At 43.7% G+C, this 23,523-nt stretch overlaps 1 protein-coding gene across 1 annotated transcript in view; it reads right to left on the bottom strand.

Moving 5' to 3' along the window:
• Positions 1 to 23,523, bottom strand: part of cacna1ha (calcium channel, voltage-dependent, T type, alpha 1H subunit a) — a gene marked incomplete at both ends in the record, with an annotated part of 104,048 nt that overhangs the window by 30,085 nt on the left and 50,440 nt on the right. Inside the window, 7 exons of the mRNA XM_079233141.1 lie at positions 3,025 to 3,219; positions 3,913 to 4,079; positions 6,232 to 6,752; positions 7,910 to 8,148; positions 9,974 to 10,066; positions 14,621 to 14,927; positions 20,011 to 20,170. Of these exons, the coding sequence (XP_079089267.1) occupies positions 3,025 to 3,219; positions 3,913 to 4,079; positions 6,232 to 6,752; positions 7,910 to 8,148; positions 9,974 to 10,066; positions 14,621 to 14,927; positions 20,011 to 20,170 (1,682 nt within the window). The remainder of the gene's footprint in view (positions 1 to 3,024; positions 3,220 to 3,912; positions 4,080 to 6,231; positions 6,753 to 7,909; positions 8,149 to 9,973; positions 10,067 to 14,620; positions 14,928 to 20,010; positions 20,171 to 23,523) is intronic.

Here is a 23,523-nt window from a genome sequence, read left to right on the forward strand (position 1 = left end):
TGTCTGTTTTTGTATCGTTACTATTTTTGGGCTGATGAGCTCTTGAGTTAATTGGGACAGTCGTGAGGTTTGAAAACCTGTGCAAAAAAAAAAAGAATAATGTCAGGGGACCAGAGTGTGACTTATGGGGTCCTGCATGGTGAAGATGCCATATTTCTTTCTTTATGTAATTTAATAAAGCCGGGCCCGACAATAGAGAGACTGGCTGCTTGCTGTTTGTCTCTCGCTGAGTAGCCGCCTCACAGAGACATGGAAAGCACTTCAACAACGCCTCAGTCGGCTCCTCCAGCTGGAGCGGTCACGCCGCCTGACTCCAGTGCATCCTTCTGGACTCGTGGCATCCTCATTGCCTTTGTGGCCCTCACAACAGAACCATGAAAGAGCATTCTGCTGAATTGCAGAGCCATCATTTCTGTACGCTGCACATCAGTTCATACGCCTGCTGCGATTACAAAAGGTATCTTTAGAGGCTTCTAATGGCTCGAGTAAAAAATACTAAAGATGCAGCCGCAAGCCAGAAAGACTGCGCGCAGCTGAACGCTTGATATGAATTTAAAACACTTGGAAAGTCAAAATGTTGACGTGATACAATTATGATCATTATGATTTTGTGTTTTCTTTGTTCCAGGTGTACTTTGTTTAAAGTTACAGTCAGTCACTGGCTTGACGTTGGACCGATCTGAACACTTTGATATCTCGTATTCAGAGAATGTTTTGTTAGTTTTCGTAGCATATGAATGAAGATTTGTGGAATATACAGATTTTAATTGATTTTGCACATTTGGAAAAATATGGACTGACCAATGAATTAACCGAATGTTGCAGTGAGGCACACTTTTGTTAACGATTCAGTAAAATGTCAGCTCTGCAGGAGTGATTTATTTACATTTGTATTCATTATTATTATTAATTTAGAGGTTTGGAATGTGAAATGTAGATTTCTTGCAATAAGCCAGGGCCACAATCCTGTGAGTCCATGGAGCCGATTAACAGAATATAATCTTTTTTTTAACAATCGCTGATGCAAGTTTTGATTTATAAGCATTTCTGTCAAATTTAACTTAAAGACGCAGGTCTAAAAACATCTACTTTCAAAAGGGAATAACGCATTTAAACATTTCCTCGATAACTTAGCAGAGTCCGTAGAGGATCCTGACAAAGTTCTGGGACGATTGGCCCAACAGCTTTCTGGCAAATTGTTGCAAAAAATCTAGATTATGTAGATATAATAAAATAATAAATAATTTTTTTAAGTTGCATTAAATAATAATCAGAAGAAGAAGTATAAAGAAGAAACAAGGGGAACAAAGTAAAAAGGCTCCCTGCTTGGACCCCTAATAAAACACAGCAGTAGCCGAGGGGCCGCTGTGTTAAAAGAATCGCATGGATTCAGTTCAACACTCGGACATTGATGTCTTCTCTGGTTTCCTTCTTTGATGTTTTCAACGTCAAACTGAATCAACTCGTTCTGCATCCTGGCGTCAGTTCTGGCTGAAGGCGCCGTCATGGACGACCACGCGGCGGTCAAGGTCAAAAGGTCAGAGGAGCGGTTTACACAGGAGCGAGAACCATGTGGGGGAAGGGAAAAGAAGCCGTCTTCGTCTCCCTATCCATCAATAATATGAATAAATCCCCTCCAGGTTGAGTTATCAGCTTCATCCCATGATTTACGTCTTCTCACCAGCGTACCTGTGGTTGACACGGTCAATGCTGGAAAGAAGACGTTTCAAGTGAGCTGTGATTACAGCTCTTCATGTGACCTTGCCCTGAAGACACACACACACACACACACACACACACACACACTCGGAGCAGGGTAAAGGAACTGCCTCGACTATAAAGCAGGCGACTGACCTAAATCTAAATATTTCTGGGAAAAAACTATAAAAAATATACTAATGTTTCCCAAAATCATACAAGAATATATATTATCATATATCATATCCCGTTATCTCTACATTCTACTGTTCTCAGACTCCAGCAGTGAAGCAAATGTTCCAGTTTCATTCCTTTATAATCTGAAGGTCACAGAGAGGTGAGTTCATATATCTTCCATAGCTTGATTTATAGAACATTTAATCCTAAAAACATAGTGAGATGGATTTTTCTTGCATGGCTGTTGAAAGTTTTTTTTTATGTATAGAGAGAATAATACGTACATATATATATATATATATATACATATATATATATATATATGTATATATATATATATATATATATATATATATATATATATATATATATATATATATATATATATATTTCATTCAAATTAGCACCTATTTGGTAAGATAATGCCTCACATATTTAAACAGCCAAGTTTAATTATGATATCAGTTTGTTTGATTTGTTACTCGATTCCCCTGGAGCTTCTCTCCTGAAGATGATTTAATTTATACACACACACACACACACACACACACACACACACACACACACACACACGGCCTCCCACATTCATACTCCTCTAAACACACACACACACACACACACACACACAGGCACATAAAGTTTGGCTATAGGTGTCACACAAGGAGGATGATGAGTACTGAGGGGAGGAGGAGCTCTTACATAACACTTCAGTCTGTGTGCGAGTGTGTGTGTGTGTGTGTGTCTGTGTGTGTGTGTGTGTGTGTGTGTGTGTGTGTGTGTGTGTGTGTGTGTGTGTGTGTGTTATTGGCCCAATAAGGCCATGGCTCTCCCAGTCGCTTCTTGTGTTTATACCACAAAGATAGAAACACACACACACACACACACACACACACCCCTGGAGAGGGGATTAGAGGAGAGGGAGGCAAGGAGCGCCAGAGAAGGGAAAGGAGGGACCGCGTGTGTGTGCACAAGAATCTCCTCTTTGGCTCCGCATCCATTTTGCCGTACTGCTGTGAGTCCGAAAGGTTGTGCGTGTGCATTCATAATAAATGGGTCCCGTCTCCTCCCCCAGGACCAGTACTCTCACACTCCAGACAACCAAATGCCCGTTTCCCATCGACCTGCCGGTTTCCGGTGTCGGCTGCTCACCTGCTGGTGGTACTCGATGCCCATGCTGAGCGTGTTGACCAGGATGGCGATCATGATGCCCCGGTTGAAGTATTTGCTCTCCACGATCGTCTTCAGCCGGCCCCTGAAGCCCAACCAGGCCCGCACCACTACGTTCTTGCACGCCACGATCCCTCGCCGCCGGCTCCGACCTCGCCCGCCTCTCGGATCGCCCCCCTTCAGAGCCAAGGCGGGGGAGTCAGTCAAACGCTGAATGAGGGTACTTATAATGATTGTAGTTTTAAATCGGTACAATAGCATGTCTTCAAATCTTTCAAGATGCAAATATATATGCCTTGTTCATAACTCCTCCACCCACTGTCATCACCGCCCACTCCCACACCCTTCCTCCTCCCTGTTCACCATCATCATTGGTTGGTTGTGCATTGTCCATTCGTAGCATGTCGTTATTTATAAGCCAATTCTTGATGGACTTCCATCTTATCTGTGCAAGTTAAGTCATCAGAAAAAAGCTGGTAGCTACCGTCTTCGCTCTGTGACACATGCACAAGGCCTGCTCTTGTTCTCTGTCCCCAACGTCCGCCTCCAAATGGGAAAAAAAGAGGTTTTAGGTTTGCTGCTCCTGCGGCTTGGAATTTGCTGCAGACTGATTTGGGTCTCCGGGAGCCGGTGTTGGTGTTTTTAAAAATAGATTGAAAGAGTTGGAGGAAGGTTGATCTGGTTGTAGATGCTTTTGACTGAGGATGTGCACCTGTGTGAACTAGGATACGATGACTTGAGTCTAATGTGCTACTGCTGTCTGGGCCAGGACACTCTTGTAAAGGAGATTTTTAATCTCAATGAGGCTTTTCCTGGTTAAATACATTTAAAATAAACAAATCATCATAGAGCGCCCCCGTGCGGTCTGACCTGGTGGAAGTCGTGCAGGCCGTCCGGCTCCCCCCGGCCTCCCTCCAGGTCTCCCAGCTCCAGCTCCAAGGTCTCCAGGCTGCGGGCGCACAGCGGGCAGCTGAGCAGCTCCAGGAGCAGAGGGCTGGGCACCACGCCCGCCAGCTGGTACAGCAGCCTCTGGCGGCCTGGGGGCGGGGGGAGAACGGGGGAGAACGGGGGAGACGGTCAAGTTTTTTATTTCTAGCCGGCCTCGTGCGCGGCTGTTGGCTCTTCAGCTTCATACTGAGAAAGTCGGACATGTTAGAAGTTACTTTCCTTGACTAATAAAAGCCTTCCAACATTTTTCCACTGCGAGGAACTGAATGCAAATATTGCTTTTTTTTACATTATTTCACAACAACACAATGAAAGATGATCACACAACTGTCCTTTACTGCATTATCTGCATTTGATTGATCTTCAATTCTAGGGTCTGACAACCTAAACTGTCAGTAATATTATGGATAATCTGTTATTTATCAGAAAAAAATAAGGCGGACATACTTTTTATCAACGTCTCTCTTTTCAATTATCGGTGGTCAAACAGTCAGAGAGAAGAAAACAAATCAAACAATTAAACAGCTAAAGTAAGGAGGCGTGTCCAGTGGAAACTACAACCTTGTGTGCTCATTTCTCCCACAAAGCATTTTTATATCAACTGCACATTGTCTTCAAACAGGGTTGTTTTTCTTTGTCCTATCTGAGTAAAGAGCCCAAACTAGATGGCAGAGTCCTGCAGGAGATCAGTAACACGCTGCTGTTTACATCCCCATCTAATACCTAAAGCTGTGAAACATGAAGTTATAAAGAGGCTTGTGAGAGCTCATTGTCACTTTTAATCTCACAAATGAATTCATGAGTCCGTTCATCAAAGTGTTCTGACTCCGACTCTCGACAGATTGTTTGTGTTCCTTTCGCGAAATGCTTTCAAGGCCCCCAAAAAAAACATTTCTCTTGTTCAAACATCTTTGGATGGATTAGATTACTCTTAAAGTCAAATTAGATTTGAGAGCCCCAGAGTTGAAAAATAACAAATATTCCCAAGAACAGCATAAAAGGAGCTATTGAACCAAAACCAGCTTTCGACCTCTAATCCCATTACGTCGCACGCTTTGGAGACAAAGTCATGTGACCAAGCTGAGAGCGAACATTAAGGACGTGAGACTATTCATGTGTGTTTTTAGCCTTCAGTGGACTTTAAAATGACCTTCCTCACACGTCCGTATGCTTCTCTCCTCTCAGCCGATCGGAGCTCTCAACACCTTCAACCCGTCTTTTTCTGTATTTATCACGTGTCGCGCACTAACTCTTTGATTTATGTGTGCTTAATTATGTTCGGCGTGTCGGCAGCCAGCGGTGTGTAATCGGTGTGTGTTAGTGTGTGTGTTTAGCATTCTCTCTCCATTAGGACAGAACGTACAAGTCTAGCATACGTCTGTTGCTTCTTTATTTTCCAGTGCAACTTTATCGTTTTATTTCTACCTCCCCTCGTTCGCACTTCACGTCTCTTCTTAACTGCAAATAGCAACGCTTGCCCCCCAATGTATATCCACCTCACTGAACCGATGACTGAGGCACTTGGGACATGGATTTCCTGTCAGAGTTCTCTAAGTGCCGTTTGAGTCGTTGTGGCCAGAGGTTACCTCGGGTCAAACACGGTAGGATGATGGAGGCATTTGGAGGTAAACATAATTAAACAGTAAGAAATGATGACCAGAAATTAACAGAGCAAGTAAAGATAAGGAGAATTATATGAAAATGACGGCTCCACCAAGAAGATTATTACGATTATTAGGCCTTTTAGGATAGAATAGAATATATACTTTATTCATCCCCAAAGGGAAATGAGTGTGTGTGGCAGCAGCAAGCAGAGTTACATAGAAAGACATTTTAGAAAATTTAATAATAAAAGTGCAAAAATGCAAATGTTAATTTAGTATATGCAGTGGGGTTATTGATGTTATTGATGATTCAATTGATGGAGGATCTGGTCAGAGGTGATTTATTATACAGTCTTTAGGGTTTGTTTGTCTTTGTTTCAGAATCAGAATCAGAAACCGTTTATTTGCCAGGAATGTTTACACAAACGAGGAATTTTTCTTGGCTTTTTCTTGAGTTGTTATGCGACTTAAGTCGTTACACTCGGTCAAGCCGACTCGGTCACCTAAATTGTGATTTTGGAGCAATGAAAAATATGATGAAAAAACTCCAGACATTCGCTTTTTGCTGCTGTCTACGCTCTTTAAATGACGTGTGTGTGTGTGTGTGTGTGTGTGTGTGTGTGTGTGTGTGTCTTACTGTGCTGTCCCATGAGCTGGTAGAGCTTGTTCAGGGTCTCCGTGTGCTCCGATGCCGGGTGGTTTGGCGGGTGCCGCTCTGGAGAGGGCCCGCACTGCTTGGAGTGCGGCGGCGGCGTCTTGCTGCTGTAGCTGCACACGAACGAGGGCAGGATGGTGGGGTAGTTCATGCCGCCGTTCAGCCGGCCCAGCAGCGCCCCCATGCCGCCCTGGGCGTCGCCGGCGTTCCCGCTCGCGCTCCCCCGCCGCGCCGGGAGCGACTTCATCTCCAGCTCCTCGCCTCCCGCCTCCCCGTCCGCGGGCTCGAGCTCGGCGGGCGACACGCTGATGGTGTGCTGCCCCCCGTTGCTGAGGCGGCAGTGCTGGTGCTGATGGTGCTGCAGGAGGTTGTGGATCGGCCTCAGCCACAAGGCGCTGCCCGGGCCCAAGCCGCCACCACCGCCCCGGCTGGAGCCGTGTCCGTGCCCGTTACCGCCGCCGTTACTGCCGCCGCCGTTGGGATTCACCTTTTTACGCCTTTTACTGGTCAAAGGACAGTGGACATTAACACTTATGAATAACTGAACAAGGATATTTTCTGTCAGGAAAAGTTTGGTAGCATTTATAATAACTATGGATATGGATGTTCTTTATCACTTTGTGTCTATTTTCCTTTTTCTGTTGAGATAACTGAGGCTTTTGTTAGCTTTGAGGCTCTGCTTCTAAATGCTTTGTAAAGCATAGATAGTCTTCACTTTAGACGAGGTCACAGAACATACTTAACTAATACTTAACTACTGAGTAGTAACTACTGAATTAATCATGAATTGCACTATTAAAACACGTTTATAAAGCACATGTTACCGTAAAAGTCGGTTGTCCCCTTTAGCTCCCCACTGTAGCCAGCTAGCGCTCTGCTAGGTCCCCGCTAACTTCCGCTAACTACCACTAGCGCTCCGCTAGTTCGCTGACAACCACCAAAGGAAGCGGGACCAGCCCCGGCTCGACGCCCGACTTGGGCAGAGGGGACGCGGCCAGTAGCAGCAGGAGAGGGGAGCTAGCAGCGGGGAGCTAGCAGCAGCGCTAGCTTGCTACAGCGGGGACACTGACCGGAGGTAGGAGCGGCTTGCAACCCGACTTTTACGTTAATCATTAGTGCATTATCTATAATTCCTTAATAATTGGTTTGCAATATATATTTCTTAATTTACAAATGGAGAATCCATCATTTATAAAGTATGAAAACTCAATCATGAAACGCATAATAGTCAAGCTTATTAATCAAGAATAAAACATGTATAACTGTGTTTATGAATTGCATACTAATGAGTGTTCATGTTGGAACAATGCTTTATAAATGATGAATTAAGTGCTCATGCTTTACTAATGCTAAATACTAAAAGTTCTTGTGTGTGTTTATGTGTGTTTGTATCTGAATGCATCCCTAGAGATGTGGCTCTTTATCATTTTTGGGGCTGTGTATCATGTAATTCCGTGAGATACAAAATTATCACAACTCAAAGACACAATGTGACACAAGAGACATACAAGAAATACAATAAACCGCTGAGAAAAGTGAGATTACAATGTAAAAAAAGGGATTTCTCTCTGACATTCTTGACAGTCGTGCTCCTAAATATCACAGAACATCTGCAAAGCATGCACAAAGTCCCCCCAAAAAAACGTGTCCCACGGCTGACCTGTGCCATCCGGAGTATATCCTCTGCAGCCTGCGCGTGAACTTGCGGTAGAGGTGGCTGATGTAGCGCAGCATCTCCTCGTAGCACGAGCCCGGCTCGCTGTAGCTGGCGAGCGTGGAGTCGTTGGACATGTAGCGCGCGCGCTGCTGCCTCATCAGGGCGTTCTCCCGCTGCTTCGTCACCGAGAACTGGGTGGCGATGACCACGAGGCACAAGTTGATCATGAAGAAAGAGCCCACCTGGACGGGGGAGGGGCCGGAGAGAGGGATGAAGCTGCAGCATTTTAACACGTGTTTTATATTTATGTATTTCCCTACTACCGGAAAATGCGGGTTATAAGGCACACCCAGAAAAAGTCGTATTCAATCTTAAACAAGCCGCCGCAGTTTATAAGCCGCTGCTGCTGCTGCTGCTACTGCCCGCGTCGGGTGTCGAACCGGGACTGGTCCCGCTACCTTCGGTGGTTGTCGGGGAGCTAGCTGTCATGTTTTTAAATACACGAGACGTGAGAACAAGCCATGCTCTGACCTCCCGATGCAGGTCACAGGTTGTGCTTCCCACCTGAATCCCCCCTAGGTCCTAAGGCCCTACAGGTACTATTTGTTCTGAACATCCATTAAACATGTGAACATCAATGTACCAATTAGCTGCTGCAGCTAATGCTGACAATACTTTTATTTTTGTGCTGAATTTTCAGTGTTGTTTACTCAAACAGTGTATGCTAGTTTGTTAGCTCGTCGCGCGTTAGCTTGTTAGCTCGTCGCGCACTAGCTCGTTAGCTCGTCGCGCGCTAGCTCGCTAGCTTGCGCGCTGTGGAGGTGGTGGGAGAGGCAGGGGTTCCCTCGCCGTCAGACCTATTTTCCATCGCCTCCTCGGGTGAGCGTGGCGGCTTATAACCCGCATTTTACGGTACTTCTTAAATATTTCATTTCAGGAACAACCTCACTGTTGACTTTCTACCTTATCAAGGTGTTAAACGCACCAATAACACACGGTGTCAACAAGAAGCCATATTAGAGCTCATGTTCTATTCAGATGATCAAACATTGTTTTTGTAATCCTTGCTTTAGGAATATTGGAATTCAAATCATGCGCTGGTGAGATGGCCTTGACAGGAAGTGAGAAATATCTCTCAATTCTTTTAAGTAATGTCTTTTTAAAAAGGCCATTACTGTATGTTACGGGAAGAGCGATTGGAAATTAGATGAGCACTTTCTCCATCTTCTCCCAGATTCTTTTCTCTGACATTCTCATTCATCTTCACTTCCGTCTCATCCGCTTTCTAGATGGATAACTTTGTTCTTCTTTCGGCCTTTTCCTTCCAGTCCCTTCTCTCTCTCTCTCAGACCTCTTCTTCTCTCCACCATATCTTTTGGCATAAATAGCACTTTTACATCAAACGACAAGGCAAGGAGCTCATGCAGCATTGTGAAATATTTTCCCCCTTCTTTGAAAACCTCAACAACAGAACGATACGGGGAAATGATGCCCGATAAGAAGTCTGCTCAACAGAGGGAGGGTTGTGGTTTGCTTTAGAAAAGGTTGGAGTGGCCTTTTTTTCTTTTTTTTCAAAAGCAGGAGCAAAATGCAAGGACACAAAAATCTCTTTGAGGAGCAAAATATTACACATGTGCATGTTTGTTGAGCTGCAGAATATGAAGAGCTGTAAAAAAAAAAAAAGGAGCTTAAAGAAATCTGCTTTTCAGATTGTGATAGTTGCAAAATAGTAGATTTAAACAGAATGGCAAACTCTAAGCTCTGAACCCACTCATAATTCATGTGCATAACTGGACTCTACTGATGTCTGATGACTCCACAGGCAAAGCCAAGTGGATTTAAACAACTATAGCAAGTCAGGGTTCCAGTAGCTTTACTGGGCTCATTACATCTGGACTGGTTTTTGCTTGGTACACTTTTAAACAGGATCTAGCCAGATATTCAGAACACAATCAAAAGTGCTGTTTTTCATTCATTTTGACACTATTTGCCTTCTGAGACCTCGTAACACATTCACATATCAGGAAATAACAAAAAAAAATGAAGTAAATGCAAGGAGGTACTTACGATAATGAGCAGTATAAAATATATAAAATTGTAGAAGGAGTGAGCGTCCATGACATAGTACATGATATCTACCCATCCCTCCAGTGTGATGACCTGGTGGTGGGGACAAGAAGACACAGAGAGACACACACTGCATTATAATGAAGAAAAGCTGGGAAAAAACACATCATCCTGAAGCTTTTTCTCTTCAAAAACATATGACAAACACAACCCACGCATGCACACACACACAAACACACACAGACACTCAAAGTACACAGCGGTCAGATGCAGAACATTTGCAATTCAGTTTTTAATGGCTATTCCTCAGAAGAAAGCCTGTGGTGTCCCTCCAACCTCTTCTGTGTGTGTGTGTGTGTGTGTGTGTGTGTGTGTGTGTGTGTGTGTGTGTGTGTGTGCGCGCCAGGGGACTGACGCAGCCCTTTCATGTAGCCACTATGCTAATGAGCGGTTGAGACGCTGAGACCTGCAAGCGGTGGCTCAGCTCAGCCGAGCCGATAATACGCTCACACACCCCGACGTTTACGCCTCGGCGTGGGGAACACATGGCAACAAATGTCCAAGCACACACACACACACACACACACACACACACATATATATAAGCCGCTCTCTGCTGGAGGGATCTCCTTTGCACCAGATTAACCAAAGAGCAGAGGATGAGCTAAACCAGGTAAACGTGCATCTTTATAGAAACAGTCCTCCAGCAAGTAGCCAGTGCCATCTCAGTCCATTTGAATTAAGAATGGGAATTGTGGATGATAACATCTGCAATAAAAATGGAAGACAGGACCAACGAGTGCTCTTCATCTGGTCTCTACATGTGGAAAAGGTTAACGATAGCGTCTGCGTCGCAGGAAAGACGAGGTCCTCGTCTGACCTCGGTCTGATTTAAGAGGACACAATCGCGAGGGACCTGAACAAATCACTACCTGACCTCACAGCCCACCCTGGATCGTTGGCTCCGGACCCGCCTTGTAGGTCAGAGACGGCGAGCAGAGCCTCCTGCAATACATACTAATGACACGCTACACTGATGACACGTGCAGCGGGGAGTTCTCAGCTGTCAGCCGTCATTGGGGAATGAATTGATCAACGCTTTGTTATTGAACCCTGAGGACAGTCTTGCAGAACAAATGTGTGTACAGGGTCAATAGTCATTAACCTGATGGACATTGGACTGGTAACCCTGAGATGCCTTCACTCGTCATCCTCATCTCTACTCCTCCTCCCCCACCGCCACGCCTCTTAAATCACCTAAAACCAATTTTTACGGTCTGGCTTTTTATAGTGTCGTCGCTTTACTGCTTTATTTCATTATTGCTTTTATTTTACAAAATATTTGTATTCTACAAAATCATTTAAATATATTTTATTTGTTCGGTGTGGCTTAGCCAGCAAGGGCTCAAACATAATAATCAGAGTTCCACAAAACTCCCGAAATACGCGAAAAACTGCGAGAAATTGTCCCATTCACTTGAATGGGGTTTCGGCGTGAAGAGAGCAAATGAATATGAATGAATTTTTGATAGCTAGTTCAAGTTTAGGAGCATTTTGAGACCATTTCAGCATTTACAATGGGTGTGTATGGCACGGGATGTTCAGAGCTAGAAGAAGAGCCAACTGCCAGAGTGAGAGGGAGCAACAGACGTGTTTTGTCTTTAGTCCCACAATGTTCACTCTTCATACACTATTGCTGGATAAAAACGTAGGATGTATTGTGCTTGTGGTACACATGCGCCGTGGAATCCAACAAACTTATACGTTTTTGTCAGCAAGCCTGAAAGCGACATGAAGTCCAGCCAACGGCTCCATTGGACTCCATTGGACTCCATGTTAAATCGGACCACACTTGTCTCTCATGAATCAAAGAGGAGCACTTTCTAAACGGAGTTACACTCTCATTTCTACACCCCAAAAACATTTAAAGGACATGTCTGGGTTCGCAGGAGTCTTATCTCTCTCGTGATTTCTTTTTTTGGGGCGCTCGGAGTCATGTTTTTTGATAAAAAGCAAGAGTTCGACCGGTTCACTAGTTGAAAATCACAGTCCAGCTCTGTAACCATGACAACAGGCGGGAGGAGCCAACTGACAGTTGGTCAGCTGACAGCTCCTCAGCATTAAGGCGCTCACATTTTAAACTCTACACACATCACAAGCATATCACAAACATTTAAGGACACCTAAACGTTCACAAAAGTCTGATCTCGCTCATGATTCATATCGCTTTTCTCAAATTCAGTAGTTTATTTCCTTAAATCCACAGTCCAGTCTGCCTCTAATCAGTCTGATGGCTCTCACTCAGTCCTCAATCACCATGACGACGAGAACACACAGGTGCTTCATATGAGCCAATCAGATTAGCACACAGACCAACTGAAGACTTTTGGAGGAGAGGAGAGTAATAAACAAAGCTAGCATAAAGCTAGCTTTGTTTAGACAAGACAAAATGGCTGACTAAGTGTGTCTATGTGTGTCTATGTGTGTCTAGCGTGTGCGCTCACGTGTAGCGTTAATTGCGGTCGCGTGCATGACTCCTCAATAACACATCTTACTACTGGTAATGTCGGCTTATACGTCTTATCGCAGTAGTCGCCACACCATCGACATTTTCTAGTTCATTTTATTTTATTTATGTATTTATTTATTCATTCATTTATTTATTTATTTATTTTATTTTATTTATTTTATTGTTTCACCTAATGTTTTATCAGGTTAACCTTAGTCTTAACTTTATTTGTTTTGCTTCGTCGGGCCTCACTGTGGAGCTTTCTCTCGTTATTATTGTCTTGCTTCTGCTTCTTTGTCTGTCAAAGCACTTTTGAAACTGTTTTTAAAAAAGGTGCTCTGTAAATAAAGTTATTATTATTATTCTTGTCATCCCTTCTTTCTCTCCGCTCTCCTGACGCTGCTGTAAGAGCTCAGTCTATTACCTGGTTCTGACATCGCGGGTCAGGACCGGTGTGTGATTGACATGCTCCCATGAAATCCGTTGTCATCACACACCGGCTCGGCTGTCTGGGACTTCCTAACAGCTTGTTGTTGTCTGCCGGAGTTGACTCAATTCGGAACCATGGGCTGAAATGTTTTCCAAACCCCTGCGCTGAAATATATAATTCATGCTCTTTATATTTACAGATACTGGGGGAATACGGCTGCAGACTGGGATAACAAGCAACTCATTGAACATGCAATAGAGCCGCCTCCTTCATTCCAACTAACTTTCTATCCTTGTGTTTCTTTCTCAATCACTTCTATTTCCCCCCTTTTACTCGCTATTTCTTTTCTCGTTTCCATTTACTCATCTGTATTATTAAGTTCCTTCATAGAGAAATAATAACATCTAATTCAAATATGTTAATGTTGTATGCAGTGTAATTTACATGCAGTATAATTCACACCGCTACATCCGAGCTGCAGCTTCAGATCGGTATCTGGTCGACCAATGAGGTTCCAATCTTCAACTGCATCTTCCTCTCGCTACATTTCGTTAAATGCACACATCACATCACATCAGATAAAAAAACTACTCATCTAATCTCATCTAAGACTCAAAGTGATGCTCACTAAACCCTCGGAAAAGAAAAAGAAAAATCTTTTAAGCCTCTATCCGCGAGCTGAGACCACACACACACACACACACACACACACACACACACACACACACACACACGGGAAGTTGCGAGTACCTACCAGGGATACAAATGCCAATGTGTGTGTTTGCGTCTGTGTGGGGGGTAATTTGAAGGTAAGACTCTCTTTTAGAAAGTCATGTTGCGCAAGTCCAAGTCTATTCGACACAGGGACACGTCTCTCTGCGGGTCCCGGGCCGATCTATTACGAGGGAATTCGTATCACAACCGAACAGACGGTGTGAGCACTAAGACGGCGATAAGGAAAAAGCCCTGGGGAGCTGGAATCAGCAAGAGGAAATAAGACCAAAAGGTTTTCCGGTCATGATTTGTGCCCTCTGATGGACGGAGTGCAGGGATTTCTGAAAAGGTGACTTTTTGTTGTTGTTTTTGACTAATAATTGAGTTTGTGTTTGCCGTAGAATATCACTTTAACCGGCTCGTCATGACTGGTTTGTTGGTAAAAAACCTTCAGCTGATGCATGCGGAACAGGGTCATCTTGTCCATGAAACCTCTTCACGTCTCAAAACCCTCTATTTGTTAATTTATTTTGCATAATTTTCTGCATGAATGTAACCAAATGTCAACGAGACATTGTGAGTTTCCAGTTGTTGTTTGCAGCCCTTTAAGCCCTAACCCTAAGCCGTTATCCTATTTATTGTTTGAGTTGTGTTTAGAGGCTGTACATCGGGATTATATATTATTGTAGCCCTGATTTTTATGTTTAATTTGATACCTAACATGTTTGTTTTTTTGGGGGGGGAGGGATTTATACCATGATTTTTTTTTGATTTTCCTGATATAAAAGGGCTAGGGCTCAACAGGTTAAGACAAATAACATTCTAATAAGGTACGTTTGGAAAAACGTATTAGAATGAGTTGCTCTACAACCAACTAACAAAACGAGTCTGCTAGTTAGCTAAAAAAGTTTTGTTTTCCCGCCTGGTGTTAAGCTACTAAAATAAGACATTTCCAATATATAACAACAACTTCTGCACATTCAGCCCTTCTCACCTGGAATATGGCTATCCAGGCGTAGCCGATATTGTCAAAGTTGACAGCTCCCTTGTGCGGGTTGAAGTCCCCGGGGCGACACGTGGTGTAGTACTGGTTCCAGTTAACGCAGCCGTTGTTACTGGCCGCTCCAACCAGAGCCGAGCTGAGGAGCGGAGCGGCCAGCGAGCAGTTGGCCCCGCCCTCCTTGATGGGCGGCAGGTCGCCGCAGCGCAGCATCCCGTTCTCGCGGGGAGCCGAGCAGATAAACGGGCTGTCTTCACCTTCCTTCGACACATAGTAAGGACTTATGGACAAGTTGTACATTCTGGGTGGGGAAAAAGCAAGAACAACGAAAATAACAGATACATGTAGATCTGAGGTAATTCACTCGATTGTTGTCATTCTTGTTGTTATACTGTAGGTACATTGAGAAAAACATAACATAGAGAATATGTGATTAGAAGCAGGACAATGATTTAGGTCTAATGCTTCTTTTTAATCTCTCAGGAATAGGTTAGCATTACCTAAAGGTTCAAAAGTCTTCGTGTAGAAAAGAGAAATACACAAATCCTTCACCAGGACATTGACAACTACGGCTAATAATCATTCTGCTAACTCAGAAAATTACAAACTTTTTTTTTGCATTGTTCCTATCGTGCCATTCACCATTCAGCAGGAGAACATCCTGCTTTGTGCTATTTAAGGTCCCATATAGAGACCGGGATGTACTTAATGAGTGGATGCATCATTGAGCTTATTACACAGGCACACGTCCAATCAGAGATGTTATCTTTGAATTCGCCACACAACACCTTCCAACTACTACTCCCACTCAGCGTTCACACTGATCTCCACTGGGACTGTGGGTTCTCATCCACAGCATCTCAGTCATTAATGTACTCTCTGATCATAAATCCTCTTGAGAACGGGGTACTTGGGTAGAATGCACCTTCTGCTGCTCCGTCGCTGGAGAGTGAAACTGGAAAAGGTGGAGTTAATTGAATGACTGCGACCCACAATTAGCTACGTCTGCGCTGGCGTTTATTGCTCGAGCCAAAAACGGAAAACTAATTGGTCAAATATAATTTAATGGTTGCACACTTCAATTGAAAAGAGAAAACACCAATTAGTAGCACATGCTTATTATTTTGAAGTTCATTTTTTGTTGAACTTTTGTCTTAAATTGCTGTCCTTTCGTCTTTATTATTGGAGCACTTATAGCATATGACAAAATATACTCGTCGACATTTGGAGGAGGAAGCTCCTCTTGTGGGACAAGAGGAGGCAGACTCTTGTGGGACAAGAGGAGGCAGACTCTGGTGGGACATGAGGAGGAGGAAGCTTGGCGATTGAATTAAATCGTGGGGAGCGGACCTTGAGAGGATTGCCGCCCACAGCCGACCTCTTGCCGGTCAAAAACGCCACCGAAAACAAAGTTGTGAGGGAGGAGAGCCAAGACAGAAGCTAAGCTAACCTAGCGAGGACCTGAGGCCGTTCCTCGACCTAATCTGTTCATGGCTCATGTCCCGTCGCAAGAAAACATTCAGGCAGAACCAGCAACAGGGACAAGAGGAGGCGGACTCAGGTGGGACAAGAGGGGGCGGACTCAGGTGGGACAAGAGAAAGCAGACTCTGGTGGGACAAGAGGAGGCGGACTCAAGTGGGACAAGAGGGGGCGGACTCAGCAGAGACAAGAGGAGGCGGACTCTGGTGGGACAAGAGGAGGCGGACTCAGGTGGGACAAGAGGGGGCGGACTCAGGTGGGACAAGAGGGGGCGGACTCAGGTGGGACAAGAGGGGGCGGACTCAGGTGGGACAAGAGAAAGCAGACTCTGGTGGGACAAGAGGAGGCGGACTCAAGTGGGACAAGAGGGGGCGGACTCAGCAGAGACAAGAGGAGGCGGACTCTGGTGGGACAAGAGGAGGCGGACTCAGGTGGGACAAGAGGGGGCGGACTCAGCAGAGACAAGAGGGGGCGGACTCAGGTGGGACAAGAGGGGGCGGACTCAGGTGGGACAAGAGAAAGCAGACTCTGGTGGGACAAGAGGAGGCGGACTCAAGTGGGACAAGAGGGGGCGGACTCAGCAGAGACAAGAGGAGGCGGACTCTGGTGGGACAAGAGGGGGCGGACTCAGGTGGGACAAGAGGGGGCGGACTCAGGTGGGACAAGAGGGGGCGGACTCAGGTGGGACAAGAGAAAGCAGACTCTGGTGGGACAAGAGGAGGCGGACTCAAGTGGGACAAGAGGGGGCGGACTCAGCAGAGACAAGAGGAGGCGGACTCTGGTGGGACAAGAGGGGGCGGACTCAGGTGGGACAAGAGGGGGCGGACTCAGGTGGGACAAGAGAGGGCGGACTCAGGTGGGACAAGAGGGGGCGGACTCAGCAGAGACAAGAGGAGGCGGACTCAGGTGGGACAAGAGGAGGCGGACTCTGGTGGGACAAGAGGAGACAGACTCTGGTGGGACAAGAGGAGGCGGACTCTGGTGGGACAAGAGAAGACAGACTCTGGTGGGACAAGAGGAGTCAGACTCTGGTGGGACAAGAGGAGGCGGACTCTGGTGGGACAAGAGGAGGCAGACTCTGGTGGGACAAGAGGAGGCAGACTCTGGTCACATCAATGATGCTTTGTCTTCAAACTTTGTTTACAGGAATATACTTCTTTTTTTATCATGCTCCTCTCAACTGGGCTACAACTGCATTTATTTGCACTGTACTGTTGCATAATGACAGTCCATTACTCTTGAATTTCACATATATTAGTATCCATGGTGACAGCTTGTTTCCTAGTAGCAAATGCATTGCACAGTTTACCTGCATCTTTATTCCCCACAATAGTGAGTGTGCCTTTACGCGGAGTGACATTCACTCTTGAAGTACTTTGTCTTCTGATTGATTCCAATTACGTTCCAGTCTTTTTTCCCCTGTGAGGTGTTTGCAGTACTGTGTCTTTGTCTTTCCTTGAAACTCTCCATTGGATTATAATTGGATTGCAATGAGGTCACGGCTTGGCTGCTGACCCTGTGCTCTCCTTTATTATTTATTTCACTATCTGCTTCCTGACAATTTGCACTATTGTATACTGTACACTGTATACATGTATGGTTTTAATGGTGTGTGTTGTGTGTATTGTGTGTACCTCTGATGCACTTGGGAGAAGCCAAAGACCAAGAGGCAGATAATAAAGTCAATCTAATATAATATGATCTAATTACTGCATTAATGTGTACATCACTTTCATGTTGTAGTTCGTGTGTGTGAATTTTTAATTACTTTACTGCTAGCTTGTGAATTTCCCTCCCTGGGGATTAGGTCTTAATTAAACCAAAAGTGATAGATCATAATTCATTTGGTGATTATATTTCGTGTCATTAATCGGAATCTGTGAAGTAACTGGCAGACATTAAAATGAATTAGAAAAAAGTGCAATATTCCCCTCAGAAATGTAGACGTGGAAGTATAAACTAGCACAAGATGGAAATACTTAAGTGAAATACAAGTATCTCAGGATTGTAGCGTTGTAGCAAACGCTTGTGATTCATATTGAGCTGCAGGTCAGACGGGGATTTGTTCTGAGAGAGAAAACACAGCAGCCTTGGCTGTGAAATATTGAGCCACTGTTCTCTCTCTCTCTCTCTCTCTCTCTCTCTCTCTCTCTCTCTCTCTCTCTCTCTCAGGAAGGACTCTGCAACATCAACCGTGGTACAATTTGTACCATTACATCAAAACAGAATTAGTTCAGGGACGTCTACGTGGCATTTTGGGCTTCCTGGGGTTGTGGACACTGAAGCGTTTTTTTTTCTTCCTTTTTTTCTCCTTTGCATAATTTTTTGTCCCTACAGCTAAATTGGTTGACTGATTTTTGTCTTCTTCTTCTTCTTTTCTGCCTGTGCATGTGTGCCTGTTTGTCCTGTGGAGATAGTGTTGTGTTTCTCTCATCAGATGGATCTTATCTGTTTTTTCATTTTAAATCTATTTGGGAATTCGTTCCAGAAATATATATATATATATTTTCTGCTTAGACATTTCCTGTTATGCTGATTTGATGTCTCAGGTAGTTTTTCTGTCATGGATCTTATCAGGAATATTATTGTTTTTGAAGTGCAATATATTCAGGCCTTACTTTGCACCGTCTTAATGTACGAGAGCCACATCATCTGCAAAGAGGAGTTTCATTTCTTAATGTGGGAGTTTTTTAGAACTGGTGCGTTGGACTAAATGTATCTGCAAGTACATTGCACAGATATTAAATAACAAGACTACAACCGCGTCTCGCTCCACATCTAAAGTACATCTCTCTCCCGTCTTTCTGTCCATGCTCCTTCCTGCAGCTTCCTTTCATTTATGAAATATTGCAACGCTTCCGTTCCCAACAGCGTGCCTGTATCTCTAGCAGATTAGAGGACTGTAGCGCTCTCTTCTTCGGTCCTCCAAAACAATACACTGATGAAAAATGATGATTAGCGTGAGCTCCCCTGCAATGCCTCCCAGCGTCTTTTAGGATTGATTTTAAAGTATTTTAAAGTTTGTTAACTTGTTTACAAGGCTCTTAATGCTTTGGGACAGGACTAAATTATTCATTCTTTGTTGTTTTCATAATCCGTCACGGTCTCTCACATCTTCTGCTGATGTTTTTTTTTTATTTTTAATACAAACTATCACCCAAATAAGAAAATCAGCAGCTAAGCCTTTTTTATTTATCTGCTGAATAGAGTGACCTCCCGAGGCTATAAAAGAAGTGAGCTCTGTGAACATTTTTAACGACACCTGAAAACCTATTTACTCAGCAAGGCCTGTAACTCTAATCTGTTCCATGCTTTATTGTTCTTATGCCTTTTATTTGTTTTAATGATTTCAGTATTAGCACGTTTTAATCTGTTTGTTTCTTCTAATAATCTTGTTGCTTCACTTTGTGGCAAAGAACTTTGAGCGACTACCCCTGGGTGAAAGGTGCTATATTAAGAGTTTATTATGATTAATATTATTGTATGATGAGTGTGAGGCCAGTCAGTGTACTCTCACTAGTTACGACGTCTGTGTTTTTGCTACAGGCAACAACTGACTGATACTCAACACGATCTCTCACAAGAGAGGAAGAGGAAGAGGAAGAAGGATGAAAACAGAAGGAGAAATTAAAAGGGGTAGAAAAAAGAAAGAAAGATCATGTTTGAGTTAAGTGATCTGAGCGAGTTTGAAGAGTCCATGTGTGCTCGCTGGAGGCGATGCAGGTCACCATATGGACCAGGAGAACAGGTTTTTTCTTCTTCTATTTCGTGCAAAATAAAAAATGTAATCTTTTTTTTGTCTTTACTAATTCAGTCTAGACTTGTCCAAGGTCTTGAAGAGGATTCCTGGGTTCAAGGTAATCAGTAAAATGGAAATGCTGAACGAGAAGACAGATTCCCTTACGTCCCGTTGTCCTCTCCCAGGAAGCAGCGGTTGCGCAATAGTCCCGCCCACAGCTGGACTCCCACAATGCCGAAGATGAAGAAGACGAAGAAGCAGAGGAGGAGGACGTTTCCCAGCATGGGCAGGGTGTCCAACAGCAGCGTCACCAAGATCCGCATACCTACGAAGTGGAACGCACAGAAATTAAGATAGCATCAGAAATGATCACATTCCCTTTGTTTCGAGTTCACACACACACACACATACACACACACACACATGACAGCTGAGTTGGACCAAACCGCTGAGGTTACCGCAAACCCTGACAACCTCCATTGATCTTGTGAGCTTGGAACACACAGATTCCTCCCCACAGCCATCATAATTACACGTGATGACAATACTGAAAGTGACAGTTTGACAGTATTTGGTCCTCCGGGATTTGAACTCACAGCCTCCTTGTGGCGAGTATTATCTAACCGCCCGCGTTCAGCATCCATCTCCAGTTGTCAGATGTGTTCAGCGTAAGCAGAGTCGGGGATTTTGTCCCTTAAGGTCCCTCACAATGAGTTCTGTCCCCTGTCACATATACATATATATATTTATAAAATATATATATATATATATATATATATGTAAAACAAAACAAAAAAATGCAAAAAAAAAATTGTATATATACTATGTAGTATATATATATAAATGTTGTTGGATGGCAATTCCATAGTGTCGCTGTGACTTTTGTCTAACTATTATCAATATTAAATTAATTTAAACTAAGTGAAATCAAACTCATATAATTGTCCAGAAGATTATTATTAATTTTTGATGCATGTTTGGAAGCACTGATGAGGAAATTGTTTGTATTATTGTGGTTTTTTTTAGTAGAGATAACTTAGGGCTTAATGTATAACTCATTTTAACAGATGTCGTGATCAAAATGTATAATTGTTTTTGTTAATCTGCGTATTGAGTGGCCACACAGTTGCTTTCTACATCGTCCCACAGCATAAAATCTCCGTAGCTGGGTTTCTGCCTTGGTCCTATGGGCTAGAAGTCAAACTCTACTTTAAATGAATCTATCAATTATCAATCTTCCATGTGAGATAATTTGTTTTTGTGAGCTATGTGACAGCCATGCAGCTGAGGGTCAATCCTTCAGAGCTCTAAAGAGATGCGGTCATGGCTTTGGGATGGAGGGGAAAACCAGAGAATCAATGAAATGTCCCGGTTAAATCATTGTCTCATCAAAACAGAACCGAGGTTATACCGACTGGTGAAACGAGAAAGAACATACACCCTGAGACATATTCCTCATCCTAAACCTGAAAACACAAGAACATGTATGCATGCATGCATGAGACACCGCAGTATTGCTGCATAACAACTCCTGAACCCATGACATGCAGATGTACACATGCACAGCACTATAGAAACCTCCTCAAACGTCTCACAGCATAGACGTCCCTTTAGCTGGATACTAATACTATGTGATCAGTGCTTAGAACAATACAGACAGGGGTTACAACAATATAAAGAGATTTAAAAGCTAGATTGGCAATGCACTCTGGGAAGTTTTAATTAAACCAACGCTGTTTGAGGGCGCTCTAGAAGCAGACTCAATGAGCAGCCAAGGTCGTGACACGGGAGGTCAGGAGATGAGCATCATCTGAGCCTGCAGGACGTGTCGAGGGGCAATGTTATTTAGAGGAGATGAAAGGAAGCAGCGCTGTGGATCTAGGCCTCCATCTAGAGAGGAGATATTTCCATAAAGTCAGAGAGTGATGAAGTAACTGTGCGTCACCATATTTTCCTCAAACACACTAGCCATGAATTAAATCCAGTTAAAGTGAAACATGTGCGATGGTAAATGTGAATAAGCAGAACATAATATGCTTCTACAAGCTAGCTTAGCAGCGAGCTAACAGCAGGTCCATGAAATACAGACCCAGGAATCCAGAGTAGAGTTAAGGGTTTTTAAGTGAGAATCTTTCTTGATTTTGTAAAACTGTGGAAACATAACATGAAATGACCTTATAAATGTAATAAATACTAAGCAATGATTCAGCATATGCCAGAAAAGGTAAGTATCCATTAACATGAGAGTCGCCTGACAAGTTAGCATCAAAGCTAAGTTTAACATTGATGTCAATGGAGAAATGCTAATCGCGATTAGCATCTATTGCTACAACACAAAAGTTATACTAAAACGGTAAACACACAGAGAATATATCGTAGAAGATATGTACATGTTACACACATAAATACGTCTAGACTTAGACCTTCAAAGGCTATACACAAATATAAGTAAAAAATAGCTGCAACATGTCCTCAACTACGGTAAGAGAGGAGGGACAAATCTATGAATGACGATGCAATTACATTCTACACCATTTGGTGTCTCTAATCTGGAACAACAATGGAAAACTATTTTTAAAAAGTCAGGTTATATATATATATAACATATATTGTTTACTTTATATATATATATATATATATATATATATATATATATATGCATATATATAACATATAATATGTATTAATGTGTAGTAGAGATGTCGTGATTATATTTAGCATTAGCTAAAATTACCAAACTGGCGACAAAGTGACGGAAACCAATGTGGCGATGAAAAAGATATGCTTTTTACCAAAATACCAACTCACGTTGAGTCTCATTTTGAATAAACTCGTGTTTCAAGGTGAGGAAAAACAACAAAAGATCGTTGCGTTTGCCACATCAATCTTTTCCCCGGAGAGTCCTGCTCGCTGTATCTCGGCTACAGCAGAATAAAAACATATTAAACATCTGTCTAACGGCAGATACTTCCCTTCCACTTCGGCAGAAAGACAAACAGAGAGACGGAGCGATCGCAGAGCGGCGCGAGACAAACAGAGACGCTAAGTGGGGAGAGGGAAAAATAGCCTGGCTGTGAGCCCGGCTGGCTTGCACCCACAAACACTCGGTCTTGGATCGCAGTGGAGAGTCACAAATAACACTAAGGATTAGAGTCTCAAAGAGATGGAAGCTGGCCTTCATCCTGCCTCTGCTTGTATGTACCTGTGTGTGTGTGTGTGTGTGTGTGTGTGTGTGTGTGTGTGTGTGTGTGTGTGTGTGTGTGTGTGTGTGTGTGTGTGTGTGTGCGTGTGTGTGTGTGTGTGTGAGTGTGTCTGTTTGTGTCTGTTTGTGTCTCCGCCGACCTTGAGCTTCCAGCCCCAAGTGATACCTCTCACTGGGATTCTGTCCCAGTGTCCGACCCTTCAGGGAGTGTGTGTGTGTGTGTGTGTGTGTGTGTGTGTGTGTGTGTGTGTGTGTGTGTGTGTGCGCGTGCGTGTGAGACTGTTTGTGATGAGAGCTCGAGAGAAAAGCAGACAACCTGCCATGCTTTATGATTGTGTTTGAGTTTATTTACAGTACCCAAACACACACACACACACACACACACACACATACATACACACACACACACACACGCGCTTGTACAAACATATGACGTCATCGTTTACGTGTTTCACATGCAAACAACTTGCTTATTC

The sequence above is a fragment of the Taurulus bubalis genome, assembly GCF_910589615.1.
Source record: "Taurulus bubalis genome assembly, chromosome: 17".
Lineage (NCBI taxonomy): Eukaryota > Metazoa > Chordata > Actinopteri > Perciformes > Cottidae > Taurulus > Taurulus bubalis.